Source organism: Desarmillaria tabescens, assembly GCF_030435595.1.
Source record: "Desarmillaria tabescens strain CCBAS 213 chromosome Unknown EV420scaffold_1, whole genome shotgun sequence".
In the NCBI taxonomy this organism is placed as follows: Eukaryota; Fungi; Basidiomycota; class Agaricomycetes; order Agaricales; family Physalacriaceae; genus Desarmillaria; species Desarmillaria tabescens.
Genome location: NW_026848300.1, coordinates 3,147,411 through 3,162,871, shown reverse-complemented (window position 1 = coordinate 3,162,871; position 15,461 = coordinate 3,147,411). Strand labels below are relative to the sequence as shown.

The window sequence follows — 15,461 nt, the reverse complement described above, 5'->3', positions numbered from 1 at the left end:
ACTGCTACTGTGATATTGAAGATCTGACCTATGCGCACTCGCTGCCTCTCCATTTGGCGGTTAGGAATACGTCTTTGCCGAAGCTTGCGAGATTGAATGCTGCGGCGTCGTGGGTGGTCTCCTGCCGGGACGTCGGGTGGCAGAAATACATTTCACATCCCCCCGATTCGCGCTTTGGAAGTGCCAAAGAGGACTACGTGTTCTGTGGAGATGGTGCGGCTACCGTATAACTTTGTGCAGACTACCCAGTTCGCCACTTTATGTCGCTGGCTACGTGGCGTGCGCGAGTTCTGGATCGATTCGGTGCATTTTTTCGACGAAGATGTAGTGGGTGGTTTTGCGTGATTGGTTTCATTGTCCTGAATGTGTGTACAGGAACGTTGCTTGCAGTCTTGCACAATCTTTGTCGACCCTCCGAGTCATGAGTCTACGACATCCTTTTTTGGTAGCGACGTCCGCCTCGGCGACGTATATCAACCGGGATCTTGAGAGTTTAATTACCAAGATGACGATAGATACATTGCAGTTTGAAAGGTTCACTGTGATCTATCGATTCGATGACATATGAAGATTCTACTACCAGATGACCGGCGAAGAGATGCCATAATCTCTTAGGTGCGCAATGAAGGGGGGAGCTAGCACAAGGTGCTGTGAAAATTCATGGTTAGTGTTAAATTTCTTTGACATGAGGCGGTAAGAGCTTTCTGATTGGTGATTGACAGGTGGATTGAATGGTTCTGGTCATTTCTCTGTCGCGCTATCGTGTGGTTCCAATGCTTCTGGCTTTATACCCTGCATCAATATTTCTCTGTCGACCGTCCCTGTATGAACATTTTCGAGCGCTTTATCTTCCTGGGCTTTTTGTTCAAGATCCAAGAGGGTTTTACTTACGATAGTTTTTTAACAGGTTGGAGCCCTGCAGGGGGGCACAGTGGACCAGCTGGAGATATCTGACTGATGACTTGCATCTTGGAGATATTCTTTCGAGTTTAATGAGCCAATGACGTTGCGGCAATCGCGTACTTCCACCGGCCCTTACTCAGCGCTTATGGCACCCTGATGACCTCAAGTACGGCGCCCTGTTTTGAGGTGACAAACCGGACCTGTTCATTGGACATCTCTACGTCAACGCCTCGGGATTTCTGCAACTTTTTAAAATTGCCTTCTTGTTGGGTTCATTTGCTTCCAAGGCACCATGCTGGCTCTTTGATAGCCGAGAGAAATGGGAATAAGGACACTGGATGCATTTGCTATTTCGGTTCTTTTGCCACACCAGCAGTTAGTGTTCAAACTTAGTGCTGAGCGTTGAATGGAATCTTCGAAGGGTCGCGTTTAGGGTCGTTGACCTTGCAGCTGCCTGAGATGCAGCCAGATCTCAGATGCCTACCGTTGTCATGTGTCCACACTTCCAACCGACACACACCGCTTCGACCCTGATAACTTGTGTGTACGAGCACCAGTTGAGTTGAGTTGGGCAGCTTCACATGGTTCCTCGAAGGCCGAAGCGATTCTATTGGCTGGCAGCCAGTAGAACGGATGCAGCAATCACATTGGTTCTCGAGTCTCGACCGTGCTCCGGCGTACGGACCTGATCCACGCGTCTCGCGAAGATCCTCGAAAAGCGGCGAAGGGACGAATTTGTACTTCGACGTCGACAAACGTTGGTGCCTGTTCAACATTTCGAAATCGGTAAATGATTCTTTAACCTGGGTGATGCTTAACAGGCCCAAAGGGGGAAGGAAATCTTGGGGTATGTCATGGGCTCGGATTGTTTTGGGCCGATCTTCTATGTCATGATGTGTTTTGCGAGGAAAACACACAGTTTTGGGGGCGAACAAGGCAGGACCGGCGAGCCGGTTAGGTGATCGTATCTCCAGTATTACTCCGTGGCGACGATATGTTCTGATCGGCGTATGACCCCCCTGGAAAGGACGCTGGGAATCAAGGGACTTATTGAGCATTGGTCTTGAGTTTGTCTCCAGTGGTCTCCCCATGTGCTTTTGCATCACCTTGGCATCAGCCTCGAGCCGAAATACTGCAGTTTCAAGCTGACGATGGGAATCTTGGCCATGCCGGCGAGCAGAGCGGTAGAATTTCTCATTTAACCGATAATATTGAGAGGATTTGAAGGATAAGCATGGCCCGGTCGATTATTCGTTTGAACATAACAGGATCATAACGTGCGGATTCGAATACCTTGGCTTTCATTTTCAACATGGAAGGGCCTATCTAACGGTCCAGGTTTGTACGTAAACCGCGTCAGATCCGTTTAAAAGGCTGTTAATTAAACTCCAGGAAGCAGGCGAAGAGCTCTTCTCTTTCAAAAAGTGTTCGTTTTGATAGGTTTAAAGACCGCTAGGCTCGTTTCCGCATAGCTCTTTGCTCCCCCCCTTCTCAATGGCTCCCAAGGTGTACACTTGGATAACCCTATGGTTCATGCTCACTGCCCCGCTGATGATATGGGATGCTGGATACTGTCTCATGAGGTGCGAGTATCCTGGCTCGCCAGCTGTATTTCTGCTCATCGCTTTTCGTGTCCAGACCTCGTTCAATGGTCGGCGGCGACTTGCACTGGGCATGGAAGTTGTATGATTTTTACGGACAGATAGACAAGGTGCGCCGGTTGTATTCTTCTAGCTCAAAACCTGTCATTAATTTTTTCTTTTTCTTTTCAATACAGATCTACGGTGTGAAAGCATTTGAGGATGGCGATGGCTTCGCTAACGCCGCAGGTACGTTGTTGCCACGTTCGATTCATGCTTTGAACTTCTCACTTCTGTTGTGTGCGCCACCAGCTATTCTCAACCTTCTCGAAAACTTTGCCGCGGTACGTAGCTTCGTTTATCGGAACTACCCTTCTGTTCAACTCCCCTATCAAGATAACGTATCTCGTTCTTGTATATGCTTTCAAGTCTGATATTGCGCCGCTGTTTGGCTATACTGGTGCTACGGTGACTTTGGCCAAGACAATTCTCTATTTGGCGCAGGAGTACTATTGCGGATGGTGTGCTATAGGGCACAATGACTTTGTTGACGTTTTGGCTTATTGGGTATGCCCAAACGTGTAAGTCTGCTTCAGTCCTTCCCTGCGCCACGCCGTTAACGTAACATGCGATCAATTTCTAGTGTCTGGTGCACAATATCCAGCTTGACTATGTATAGGTTGGGCAACGACATTGCCTCGTCCTTACGACAGCGCAAAACTACTGTAAAACAAGACTAATACATAGACCGTAGGACAACTCGAACGCAGCGATTTCTTACGTATATTTGTCTTTAAGAGGCGAACTTCGTGTGGATCAGATCCTGAGAATCTATCGTTTGTGACCTATCCGCAGCTTTATCCATCTTGCCTGTGTCGCTGTAAAATTGTTCTGGAGGCACGGAGCGGGAACGGAGTTGGAACGGCAAGAGCAATTCTACGCGCGATCAATGCCCGCAAATTTCTCGTAGGGAAAGAAGGCAGGCCCCAAGAGGAAGGCAAGTACGTTTGTTCTCTCCTTTTCATATCATACTAATCCGGTTTGTGCCTCATAGCAAAGCCCGATTTACTCGTGGGGCTGATCTTGGCGGACATTGACTTATTGGGAGGGGGGTGCGCGATGGCCGCTCCAGTCATTTCAAGTCTAGTGGCGAGGAGAACGAGTCAAGGTGCTCGACACGGGTAGGAAGTCCAACGGCGGCGGCGGCAATGTCGAGACAGCGATGCCCTCGTTTGCCCCACACATATGTCACTAAAGTTACTGTCTTCCGTTCCCGATAGGCCCTATCCGTCTGTCCCGGCCATCAAAAGGTGCTGGTGCCTTGGGAAACCCGCAAGAAATTTAAAAAGTCGTCGTAACATGCATAACGACGCGCCGCCATCAACTCAAAAGGCGAACTTGTGCTAATTTACAGAGGGGTTAAAACGGACCGCTTGCGCAGCTGAAGTATACGGGTAACGGTTTACCCCGGCGCTACTTGACCGCAGGAACATTGTTCTAGTTAATACGGTATTCAAGCAATGGAAGCTTCGGATCTCCTTGACCACAGCTTCGAAACTAAAGCCACAGTGATTTCGGCGGGTGGCGAATGCTTGTTCGAATAGCTTCTATGCAAAGATAGCACACTGCTCATGTAGGGCAACGTGTCGACGTATCTATGCAATCACATTTGGATCAGGCGACCCTAATAGAAGAACTAGGAAACATAATCTACATTAAGTTCAAGCAAGAAAGGTATGTATATATTATCAATATGTATCACTGATATGAATGATGAACTTAATAGAAACTTGGGCCAACAATTTCGTCCCCATCGGGTTCACTTCTACCTATTCCTGGGATGATATCGGTATGCCTAACGACACGACCATCAGTACTTAAATTAGTAAAGATCTTATATTGATATTCACCGTTCGCATCAGAGTCAAACCTGTGCGTAACAAAACACCATTTACCGCTTTCATAGCTTGAAACCTTACTTTCGACATCCTCCACCTCACGACGCCTGCATTCAAACTCAAAGTCTCGAAGAAGTCAAGGTGTACAGGTCACCCTCTGCGACTTATCGCAACACTGCTTGTTTCACACCACGAGCCGCGGGAGACAGACCCTGCCTATAAAAAAAACAAGCGAAAGAGCGGGCTCAAACTGCGGTTTTGGTATACCCATCGACGCCGCCGTATCGAACATGAGTCCAGAGAACGGAGCCTCGAAAATCCCGATATCGTCCTGACACCGTGCGAAATCTCAACGGAAATGGCAGAGCCCCGTACGATAAAGCAAGGATAGTCTCAAATCTGACCCTTCAAGGGTCGAGGATCATTCGCCTACGGGTGGGCCCTCGTCGGCCGAGCTCTGACAGGGGGATGGGAGGTTCTCCCCGGCGTATGGTGCGATGTCTGTCACAAGTGAGTCGGAAAGAATCGTTTGCAGATACTCTGAGAGCCAATGTGGTGGATAGCCGATTCGTAGAGACGCAGGAATAGAGTGATGAAGGCGACTACGTTGCTGGGGTAACGGACGCGGAGTATTTGTTGCATAGGATTAGCGAACGCAGGAGGAAACATTGTGGTCAGGAGAACACGTATCAGCCAGGTAGTAAGTTCTTCTCGAGAAGGGAGAGTGGAGAGTGGACGAGGCTCAGGCTCAAGCGCAAACTCTATGTTACTCCAACCAGGATCCATGGTTAGGACGCGACAGCCAAAGAAACGTGCGTAGTCCTTCACGCAGAGAAGTGTTGTAGCTAATTACAAGATGTCAGTCAAGAAGACAGACTTATTGAAAGCGTCTTACTTGTGCACATGGTGGTCGCCGTTTACCAGACACCGCTATTGAATATGCAATTGAAAGCTAACGCGGCGTAGGATTCGCACTCTAAGTTTGGTATAATGTAGATGCGGTATTCAACAGTCTGTGGGTAGAATCACTGTGGGGATGAGGATCAGTCTCGAAGGAGGGGAAAACCATCTTCCGACCTATGGACGTTGCTAAGTCAAATACGACCATATTTTCTTGGAAAATGGGCGGGTCTAGAAACGTCGAGTCCAATCCGCATCTTCACTAGCGCTGAAGATATGTCATCCTGGATAAGTTCGAGCAGAATCCGTCCCTTCAAGGCAATAAGAGCATCGACGACCGCATCGGAGAAGACGGAGATAACCGAATACGCGGGGCAATCCTGGTTGATAGGCGCATGCATGTTCCTACCTTTTGACGAGGCGCATTCGCTCTTTAAAAGGTCCTATGAGGAACACCAATGTAAAAAGTATTACGATTATTGTCGGGATATCCCATTGCGATGATGGATCGCTTTGGTTCCTGGCTAGGGTCCTACACAGATATGGGTCTTCATTAGTGAGCGCGTGGGGCCTCGAGGTGTAAGGTACGCACAAAAAGCGATGGTTTGAGCTTTCAAGTTGTCTCTATGTGATTGCGGACCTGGACAACATTCAACACGGGATTTCGCAACGATTAAGGAACAGTACCTTATCGTCCAAGCTGTCTGGAGCGCGAGTCTTTCCTTTGCACTCCTCCGTGAATGAGTCCCAGAGCTCATCGAAGCCGATCTCAAGATAGCCGGCGGTACGAAACATTGGGTCATTTGATACCGACCCTCCGCCAAGATAATTTCGTTGCGCTGGACTTTTGTCTGTTCGTCTCCTTTGTCTCCCAAAAGAAGATTAACCACGGCCACGCGTGTCGGCCAACCACTTCTTGCGTCGGCATAAGTTTACTCGCCATACCAATTACCTGCTCCTCGGACAACCTAACGTCGACGAAACTGTTCCCGTTTCTCTTCCTGTCGTTTGTGGTAGGTGTCGAGAAAGTTTGATGCCATGCCGGGGCTGTTAAGGAAGTGGGAATGGTCAACAGGAGTCCTGGCCGTTCTAGCCAGGTGGCGAAGCATGAGATATATTGGTGTCCCAATACTTGAGCGGTCGATAATTCCTGAGACGGCCTCTTCAGTGATGTAGATCCAAGCGGGCAGATCCGACGGCGACTGTTCTTGGAGGCGGTTGAGTAAAACTTCCATGATTTTTGTATATCTGGAAGTGAATACTCGCAGACTAGGGATTCCCTGGTCATGTACCGCGTCTGGTAGTAGGCAGGCATATGAGAATGAATCCTGCCCACATGTAAAGGACAGTAGTAGCTTTAATCTGGGCTTCTTTGAGTTTGCTCTCTTCTTGTGATCGCGTTAATGGGGTCTTCGATCAAGAATAGTAGACAAAGGTCGTGCGCCAATGTCCTAGGATAAGGGTAAAGTGGACTTTCAGCGCCCTGCGCTTCTTTGGATTAAATTTTGTGAAGCTTGATGAAGTCCAATTATTGAACTTAGAACGTGTCGACCTATGGAAGAGGCTTTAACACGAGTTAAGGTGGATTGCGTGAACTTACCGTCACCAACGTTGCCCCACAGAAGCGCCACACACAAAAGACCTCTGACAATATTCCAAGCTCCAAGGAATTGCTTCTGTCTTGCGGTCCCCAATCGTGGACAATCGACGTAGGCGGATCTTGACCGACCTGTGAATCCTTCGAGGGGGAAACGTGGGTCGATTTCGGCGCTGTGTACAGTATAGTATTCCAGACCCGTGTTTCTGGTAGAGAAGCGTCAGTAAACGTAAATAAAGCTGAATGATGTATACGTACACAATTTTTCTCCCAAAGGGAAGAGCGGCAAGTCTTGAGCGTGCATCTTGAGCCCCATTCTTAACTCTTTCGAAGTCTTGAGCGACGCGTTTCCATTCATCCCATGCACTCGAAGCTTCATGTGACAGGTTGGAGTTGCTTGTGAAAGCACTAGTCTCTGTAATGACACAAAGTTCGTTGATAGTTGACAGTTGACCTCAAGATCTTTAGCATTATTGAGCCACTCTGAACACCGCAACTTAATGCATTAATGCTTTATAAAGTCGTGTTTGACGGCAAATGCAGGATTTGGTTCACTGGCCGACATCATTTTTGCTGAGCGACAATAGCATGGTATGCCTGGGCATAGTCCCCTAACTCATAGTAAGCAGCATCGAGTTCAAAGGATATATTGCATTGTTTGGATCCAGGTTCTCCGTTCTTGTGGGAAGTCAGGCTATCGAGAGTTGTGCCATTGGGATATTACGAACCTTCCCGTACAATTTCGTGGCTCTGGCAAAGAATCACGGCGTCAGAAATATTTTTAAAACAATAAAAGAGTGGAGTTGAACCACTCTTCGAGTCGTCCAGACTTAAAATGGACATTTCCTTGATCTTTCGCGTTCAACACTGATCCGGATAGTGTCATTGCTGTCGTAGATGGCACTGAAAATGTTGCCACTGGAATAGACAAGGAATTGAGCTACGGTCCGTTATCCGAGAGCAAAAATTGGGATTGCTTCAAAGGGAAATAACTCCGGTGATCACCCTGACCTTTTTCGGCTCAAGCCGAACGCTTATCACTGCGCTTCGAACATTCAACGCCCTGCATCTGTCGCTGCGCCTTTTCCAGGAATTTTCTTTCCTATCTAGAGGCAACATCCGCTTCAATAAGCGAGGGGCCTTCGATAGCTACAATACAATGTGCTATCGCGTCGTTCAATTAAAGTGCGACAGGTAGGGCCCATATAATTGAGACTTCGAGTTTACCGTAGCACAAGATCATTCGATAGAGGTATGTATCAGGGACTGCTGTAACATTATTCTTTCCACGGACATTCACTGAGATGACGATAGAGCAGCTCCTAAACCAAGTATTGCTTTGAAACAAATGGGCTAAAGCGCTAGTCGCTTGCGGCTTGCTGAACATCATTATTGCCACTCGTCACATGGAATACTAAAATTTGATGGTATGCCAGTCCTATCAGAGGCATGAGGCTGGAGACTGACCGCTTCTTTTATGCATAGACATTCGGAATCCGCAGAATCGGGAGAATATCCGATATGTGCCTTACACCAAGCTGCAGAGCTCGCATGCAGCATTTCGAAATTCAGTTCTGGGGGAAACCGGGACTTCCAAGAGGGCTAGATTCTTTTCCAGATTCGGTGGCGTCGATCGGATCTCTGTGCAATTATGTTTTACCATTTTTCTCCCGTCCACATCACGTTGGGACCTCAACCGCAATATTTCAAATGCTCTACTCTTCCTATTAAATACATCATCACGTCGTCGTGAACAGACCTTTTGCGACAGCTTCCGTCAATCGCTATGGCGCGAATCCCGGTGAGTATTTCTGCCTGCCTCTATTTCTCTACTCAAAATCCTGACTCTACTTTTGACAAAGGGATTTAGCAATCGGCCGAAACAAGCGGCGTTACCTATAGATTTCTTGATTGTTGGCGGCGGTATCGCAGGTTTTGCCTGTGCCGTAGCCCTACGACGAGTGGGTCATCGTGTCCTTGTCCTTGAGAAGGATGCTACATTTCCATCGGTTCGTCTAATATGCTGTGGAACCGTCGGAATGCGCTAAAGACCTTGTAGATATCGGGTCCGTGCCGGATGCCCCCAAACCTCAGCAAAATTCTCTATCATTGGGGTCTCCAAGACGAATTGAGGAAGATAGGTGTTGTATCTGGAGCTATCAATATTTGTCTTCGTGAGTTTTTCGGATGTTTCCATGGTTTCTTCCTCATCTATGGTATCTCATTTCAAGAAAATACTGGAGAGCTACTTGGGAAGCACGTTTGGGATGAGGAAGTACTGAGGGAGACCCGGGGCGAGTTTATATTCGGTGCGTTATGACACGGACATTTGAACCGTCATCTTTCTCATGCCCTAGCTTCCCTAGCTCATGTACGCCGATCATTTTCTGTGCTGTCTTCTATGATCGATCTGACCCAACGATAAGATTGGCGACTTGCGACGGCTTTTGTACGATACCGCCGTGGCGGTAGGAGCAAATGTTCGATTGGGCTCGCGGGTAAAAACAGTAAACCCCGACGCACAAACGGTGACCCTCACCAACGGAGAGGTGCTTAAAGCAGACGTTATCGTAGGCTGCGATGGACCCTCTGGCATAACCAGACAAGTGTTACTGATAGAACAAGAAGAATATGATGATGAAGTGCCAATAAACATGAGCATGTACTGGTGATTACTCCTTCCGGCTTCTGTTTTCTATGCTTTTACTGATGTACCTCAGCACGACGATACCCAAAACTTTGATCATGAAAGATCCTCAACTGAAAGAGCTGTACGACCATCAAATTGTGCGTACTATCTTGCCCAAAAGACTTCGCACTCATTGTTCGTAGCCCACGATGTACACATGGTTTGGCGATAAACACGCTGTGCTTGGAATGCCCCTGGTAACGTGAATCAATCGGAATGTGGGGAATCAATCTGACGCGTCCCAAGGGTGGAAGGAATCCTGCGTTTGGATTGTGTGCATACGGCCCCCAGGACAAATATGAAGGATCCTGGGACGAACCCGCCCCACTACCTGGTCTACGTGGCATGCTCGCATCTAGTGAACCAAGGTAAAAACATCGTGAAGTCGCTGTAATACTTGTTGCTAACACAATATTGACCAGGTTGCTCAGACTTAGCAAACTAGCCACAAATACGGTTTGTGTACACGTAGATGGTCAAGCACCTCTTGAAGACTGGGTAGACGGATTTATGGTCGTCATGGGAGCCGCCGTCCATCCAATGCCCGTACGCAATCTCCCCTTTAAGCCAGATACATTACTCATATGCTGCTAGCCCGGATCGATCCAAGAATGCGCACTAACAGTGGAAGACGGCGCTGTGCTGGCAAAACTATTCTCACATCTTCATTCTAAAGACCAGATTAAAAGTTTCCTGTGGGCGTTCCAAGATCTGCGGCAGCCGCGTTGTGCAGCTGTACACCGAAAGGAGGCCGGAATTATCCACTACATGACCGCTGAACCTGGAGAGTTCCAGTCCGCTCGTGACAATATGATGCGGGCAAAACAGCAGGCTGGTGTTGGCATCCTTGACGCTACGGGTGATCTCGAAGAGACGCCTGAATGGGTGGAAATCAAGGAGGTATTTGGGTATGACGCAGAGGACGATGCGGATAACTGGTGGGTTGAGTGGGGGCTTTTGAGGGAGCGTGCGCGGAATAACAGTAGTAGCAGCCATATGGGGGAGGTAGCGGGCACGAAGAACCTCTTCAACGACGTTCACATCTCGCATGTCATTACGGCCTGAGCGTTATGTGCGATCTCCAACTCGCATCATTTTTTTAGATTGTATAGCAGGATCACTGGATGCGCAAGGGATCACTAGTTCGAACCGGGCTTCGATGTACATTTCGCTGTATACTAACACATTCGTTTCTTCACCTATGTCGGTTTTATGGGGGATTCTTGGTTGTTCATGCAAACCACTTGTAGACTTTGAATTGATCACTTTCTTTCTCCTGAACTTACGGAAGGACTCGGATCTACTTCGTACTTATTAGAAGAGAAGAAGAGATCAGCGATCATCGTTATATCAGAACATACGATGATGTGTTGCTAGGTGTTGAAGCCTTTTTAGGAAAGCCACATATTTCCAGGGTACCTTATGGCACATCCCGGTTCGAGACAATATTGCACATATGCAATTAATATCCAAGGACGACTTGGACACCTTATTCGCGTAATTCGCGTATTGAACGTCAAGCACAGCAAGTCTCGACTAGGGTAGACTGAAGCCAGTCCCTTCTACTCACCAAGACTTGTACGTATACGGAGAAGGGCGCGGCTGTACGAGGTTGATTGCATTTACAAATAATCAAGAGCTATCCGCCATCAGCGGGATGATCCTGAGCAATTAGAACCTCATTTCTCAAACTCATTCAAAACAAACGGCGAATTCAAAAAGTCCGTCTTGTCCACATCCCAATCTAAGAAAAAAACAGCCTTAGCCTTATCAAGGAGGTGACAACTGACAAGAGTGCATACCATCGGGAATCATGGTGATGTTGTTTCGCAGGAGCTGCAAGACATGTTTTGACGTCGGTGTATACCGTTTCCAGGCACCTGTCAAGGGCCGTAAGCACCCCAGGTTCTATCCATTGGACTATGGAGACACGCTCACTTCCGGGATTGAGATCCCAAATAAAATTGATATAAAAGTCCAGCATTTGATTGGCGAACACATCCTCCACATCCGTAGGCACGGGTCCGAAAAGCAAGGGCAACTCCGACGCATGCGATACTTGGTTCCGAGACCTTTAGTATTTGGACGCGAGGTGGAACAATATTACTAACCGCCAAATACCGGATTGTTCCCTGGTATGAACTCTCTGAAGTAATAAGCATACATCGGCTGCAATGAACTCGCGTGTTCAAAGAATAATCTCCTTGGGGATAGGAACATTTCGTCGGTATACCACGCCTCTCCCCTGTCAAAAAGGGAATCTCCTGTGTTGAATGGCGCTCCGAGAGAAGAATCATTGGCCGGCCATAGTTGGTGGAGTTCCGCGAACAGATCTGGGGTAAGAGTGCTGTTGTCAATCACGAGGTGATTCACGAAGTTGTCAAAAGCTGCATCTTCATCGCTGGCAGAAATGTTGAGGCCGAGTAAGCTGACGCTGAAGGTGGCTCCTTCGTTCACCTGAGAAGAGTGAGGAAAGGAAAGACTAGTTACACGTTATACCTACATTTGTACCGCCAATGTAGGGGAGGTGTAGGAAGTCACCCCTTTGAATTTTAGTTGATGCTCGCTCTGGGACAAAACTGCCTGGTGGTCCGACGGAGGGTTGCCATAATTGACTATTGAGCGTATTCGCAATCATCGTGTTACTGATACTCATCAAGGTCTGATAAAAGAGGATTGAGTATTGCACCATGCGCACAAGTCCGAAAAGCTAGTCACCTCAAAAGGTACATTCCTCAAACACTCCACAGATCCTGAACCGACAGCACAGCCCGTCTGCGTGAGCAATCTGTCAAACGGTTTCCCTGGTTTATCATATGTGCTGGCATTTGGGGAGTTTTTGCTATAACGTTTGAGAATGAGGAGAGTGCAGGGAAATCATATATTGACGTTAACGAACAAGGGTCCTGTCGATGAGTCTGCGATTCCAGCCCGGAAGAGCGCGAAAGAGGCAGGGAACACAAAGTGGGCTTCGACACTTCCGGCACCAGCGGACTATGGAGGAGAATCGGCCCTCGTAACTCATTTGAAGAAGGGCTCAGCGTACCTGTCCCCAAATCGTGACCTGTTCATATACTTGAATGAAATATAGATATTAGGGACGGGGTCATGGGACTTTCCTTGGACGGATCGCCGCCAAAAGCACGTATATTCTCATGAACGAATGTTAGGGCTTGCCGCTGATCCAACAAACCTGCGTTGAGGTCTTCCGGAGGGACGTTGGCGCTAGACAGCTTTCTTGCCTCTCAGGATTTGTCAGTCGTTTTGGCAGAAACGATTGACGTACAAAGCCAAAGGTATTGAGCCGGTAATTCCTAGGTAGAAATGAGCTGCTGGTTTGCGAGAGTAACAGGGCTTGGGGTACTAACGTAGAGACGAACAAAATAGGTTTTCCGATTTCGATACTTCGGTTCAGGATACCTGTTTACAGGGCTTGCCTTGGATGCTGAGTATGAGTGATTATGAGTCACGTACGGGTAGGGTCAAAAGAAGGACTTGACGCTGCGCTAAGCAAAGTTTCTATATGTGGCGTAGGTCACAAGGGCAAGAAAACACACCCGTTGGTATATGCGCCGCCCTAAGTACAGGTCATTGAATAATGGCACAAGCGAACTGATCCTACACGTACATGGATCCAAAACAAAACGGGAAGTCCTTCCTTACTATTGATCTCCTCTGGCCTCCAGATCTACCGGTTCCGCTTCATCCGCAAATCACGGTCATAGTAAACGAAACTACGCACATTGAGAAAGAGACAGTCCTCACTAACACTGGCGCCAAGATCACCGGGAGGCTGGGGACAAGCGTTCCCGAAGGTCGTGGCATCGCGTTGGACCCGGGAGGAATTCGTAGGGACAGGAACCGGAGCTTTGAACCTTAGATCGCCCACCGGCGGAAGAGCGAATGGTATTCCCAGCCAACGATCCAAGCCATTGATGTTTTGTCCCGTGAAAGTACCAGAAGGGAGCTGTACGTCAAGAGAGGAGCGTGCTGGGCCAGCGGCGAGCAGAACTCCGAGTATCAAGTTTACAATCATGATGGCGCCAGTTATGCCAGTAAAGAATATTTTCTGAGAGAGAAGTTATATACTGCGGACAATGGGAAACATTCGACGCTATGAGAGCGTAGCTCCTCAAATTGGGCAGTGTTCTATGTGAAGCGGCGTTCCTTCAGCTGGCGTGGGAGCAGCAGATATTATTGGCACAAATGATGAATCAGCTGCATCGAAATAGATTTTCAGAAGGAGAAAAAGTCCCAAGGAGCGAGCCAGCAGACATTCTGGATGTCAGCAGAAGCATTTTGGAAAACAGTGAACTCAGGGAAAACACGTACGTGGCGGACGCGTGACCCTATCACGTGTACATGTTACACCGTACTTCCGTCACACTCACCGGAGATGACCGATGACTCATGTTTGACGGTAGATCTAGAGTCCAGACTCGCTGCGCTGTAGGCCTGGACTGAATCTAAACAAACGATATGTAAAGGGAACGTGATATTATTTTAAGGAATGCAAGCGTAATAAAAATTACTTGTTTAAAAAGAGGGCGGGGCATCCTCAACCATTACGATTAAAGAGGAAGGCAAATTTTTAATCAGATTATGATTAAAGCGATGACGGGGTATAGGAAAAAGGGAACAGCGGATAAAGGTAATACACAAGGTAAGTAGCGGGCCGTGAGCAGTCGTCGATGATAATGATTCCGTTTCATGCAAAAGATTCAGATGTGGTTATAGCTATACAATGCCGTGATGAGATGCCATGCGAATTCTGACCAGATGAGAGTCTCCTGCCGGAGAAGACTATGGATCATCAACCATTAATAATGGTGATGATGACTGAGCTGATGCCAGGGGAGAGCGTCTACGCTGCTCGGCGCTGTTCCTTGTTGGGCGGACGACGCTGCGATCCTTTCGCCGGAGGGTCGTCACAGCGACCAGCTGCGACGGCGAAAGAACATTTTCGTGCTCCTCATTCTTTTCCGAGTACCCACGCTCGGTGAGATACGCCCCTAGCCGCTCTGAAAGCACCTTGTCCTGCGCATCGAGGTCTCCTTGACCATCGACGTCCATTCGCGTCTGCAAGCTGACATTGACACTCCTCCATACGACGGCGAGAAACCGGAGGTCAGAGTGTTTGCCTTTGAAGCGCTTTGGTGGAGGAGTTACGTGCGATGCTGGTGATAGGAGAGCGTGGTGGCGAGTAGAGGGGGCCTTGCGACGGCGCGATTGCGAGTCTCGACGTACGCGCTCGTTGGAGCGGGGCGTCGTCGCTTGCATAGACCGCCGACGAACCTTGACCCCGACCTCGGGCTGTGGCTCGAGCTCGCAATCAGAGTCGGAGGTTGATGTGGGAAAGGGGATGAAGTTGACATCAGACGACGAGCTGTAGACGCAGTACGACTCTGAGCAATTAATGGTGACACTTTCGAGCGAGATAGTACACGTAGGAGCAGACTTTCTCGAGCTCGAGCACGAAGGGGAAGAAGATAATAAAGATGACAAACGGTTTGGGCGTTTGCATGAAGAAGTAAAAAGAGAAAGTTTTCGCTTGTTGGATGGCGGCTGCATGCTGGCAGAGTGAGAATCTGAAGTATTGTCGATGAGAACAGGAAACATGATGGAAGATTGCAGGGGGAAAAGGGATTCTTGACAATGAGCCTAGGGTGAACAATTAGGCGACAATCACGGGCACTACCACCGATGAAATTGCAGCTATGGGCACGGCGACGGCGATGATGGCGACCACAGCGAGAGCGGGCTGGGCAACGGCGGGAACAGCGACGGCGGCGTCTGCTGGCAAATCCAACGATGGTGGAGCTGATGTATGTAAAACATCAAGAAGATTAGGGTCCGCGTCTTATACACTTTCGGCAAATCACGTGAGCTTCCGC

At 48.5% G+C, this 15,461-nt stretch overlaps 7 protein-coding genes across 7 annotated transcripts; 2 read left to right on the top strand and 5 right to left on the bottom strand.

The window, feature by feature from the left end:
* Positions 1 to 891: 891 nt before the first annotated feature.
* On the bottom strand, positions 892 to 2,173 carry EV420DRAFT_91654 (uncharacterized protein). The gene has a single exon (XM_060483980.1). It carries the CDS (start codon positions 2,004 to 2,006, stop codon positions 1,293 to 1,295), a length of 714 nt encoding a protein of 237 aa, XP_060339931.1. The 5' UTR covers positions 2,007 to 2,173; the 3' UTR covers positions 892 to 1,292.
* Positions 2,174 to 3,486, top strand: EV420DRAFT_91975 (uncharacterized protein). Its single transcript, XM_060483982.1, has 5 exons — positions 2,174 to 2,245; positions 2,303 to 2,486; positions 2,542 to 2,827; positions 2,880 to 3,064; positions 3,127 to 3,486. Exons 2-5 carry the CDS (start codon positions 2,398 to 2,400, stop codon positions 3,221 to 3,223), a joined length of 657 nt encoding a protein of 218 aa, XP_060339930.1. The 5' UTR covers positions 2,174 to 2,245; positions 2,303 to 2,397; the 3' UTR covers positions 3,224 to 3,486.
* A 1,399-nt stretch (positions 3,487 to 4,885) lies between these two features.
* EV420DRAFT_1634560 (uncharacterized protein) lies at positions 4,886 to 5,286 on the bottom strand (the record flags this gene model as incomplete). The annotated part of the gene is made up of 2 exons (XM_060476336.1): positions 4,886 to 5,226; positions 5,277 to 5,286. 2 exons carry the CDS (start codon positions 5,284 to 5,286, stop codon positions 4,886 to 4,888), a joined length of 351 nt encoding a protein of 116 aa, XP_060339929.1.
* Positions 5,287 to 6,249: 963 nt separating this feature from the next.
* On the bottom strand, positions 6,250 to 8,268 carry EV420DRAFT_1742575 (uncharacterized protein; the record flags this gene model as incomplete). The annotated part of the gene is made up of 6 exons (XM_060480049.1): positions 6,250 to 6,578; positions 6,882 to 7,084; positions 7,137 to 7,293; positions 7,607 to 7,628; positions 7,890 to 8,027; positions 8,173 to 8,268. The coding sequence occupies 6 exons, from the start codon at positions 8,266 to 8,268 to the stop codon at positions 6,250 to 6,252; spliced, it is 945 nt and encodes a 314-aa protein (XP_060339928.1).
* Positions 8,269 to 8,664: 396 nt separating this feature from the next.
* On the top strand, positions 8,665 to 10,632 carry EV420DRAFT_1634559 (uncharacterized protein; the record flags this gene model as incomplete). Its single annotated transcript, XM_060476335.1, has 11 exons — positions 8,665 to 8,679; positions 8,741 to 8,887; positions 8,938 to 9,052; positions 9,110 to 9,187; positions 9,236 to 9,249; positions 9,305 to 9,546; positions 9,599 to 9,665; positions 9,711 to 9,764; positions 9,814 to 9,935; positions 9,990 to 10,113; positions 10,162 to 10,632. 11 exons carry the CDS (start codon positions 8,665 to 8,667, stop codon positions 10,630 to 10,632), a joined length of 1,449 nt encoding a protein of 482 aa, XP_060339927.1.
* A 614-nt stretch (positions 10,633 to 11,246) lies between these two features.
* On the bottom strand, positions 11,247 to 13,603 carry EV420DRAFT_1257702 (alpha/beta-hydrolase; the record flags this gene model as incomplete). The annotated part of the gene is made up of 15 exons (XM_060466849.1): positions 11,247 to 11,311; positions 11,370 to 11,447; positions 11,500 to 11,625; positions 11,679 to 12,024; positions 12,071 to 12,229; positions 12,286 to 12,409; positions 12,467 to 12,561; positions 12,614 to 12,642; positions 12,683 to 12,800; positions 12,854 to 12,881; positions 12,936 to 12,987; positions 13,042 to 13,073; positions 13,125 to 13,144; positions 13,196 to 13,255; positions 13,310 to 13,603. 15 exons carry the CDS (start codon positions 13,601 to 13,603, stop codon positions 11,247 to 11,249), a joined length of 1,626 nt encoding a protein of 541 aa, XP_060339926.1.
* Positions 13,604 to 14,370: 767 nt separating this feature from the next.
* On the bottom strand, positions 14,371 to 15,186 carry EV420DRAFT_1634557 (uncharacterized protein; the record flags this gene model as incomplete). The annotated part of the gene is made up of 1 exon (XM_060476334.1): positions 14,371 to 15,186. One exon carries the CDS (start codon positions 15,184 to 15,186, stop codon positions 14,371 to 14,373), a length of 816 nt encoding a protein of 271 aa, XP_060339925.1.
* Between the last annotated feature and the right edge of the window lie 275 nt (positions 15,187 to 15,461).

Coding starts and splice junctions, on each gene's coding strand:
- EV420DRAFT_91654 (XM_060483980.1), bottom strand. CDS start 2,006: ATGCAAAAGCACATGGGGAGACCACTGGAGACAAACTCAAGACCAATG.
- EV420DRAFT_91975 (XM_060483982.1), top strand. CDS start 2,398: ATGGCTCCCAAGGTGTACACTTGGATAACCCTATGGTTCATGCTCACT. Junction 2,487..2,541: donor GCTGGATACTGTCTCATGAG/GTGCGAGTATCC, acceptor TTTCGTGTCCAG/ACCTCGTTCAATGGTCGGCG. Junction 3,065..3,126: donor TATTGGGTATGCCCAAACGT/GTAAGTCTGCTT, acceptor ATCAATTTCTAG/TGTCTGGTGCACAATATCCA.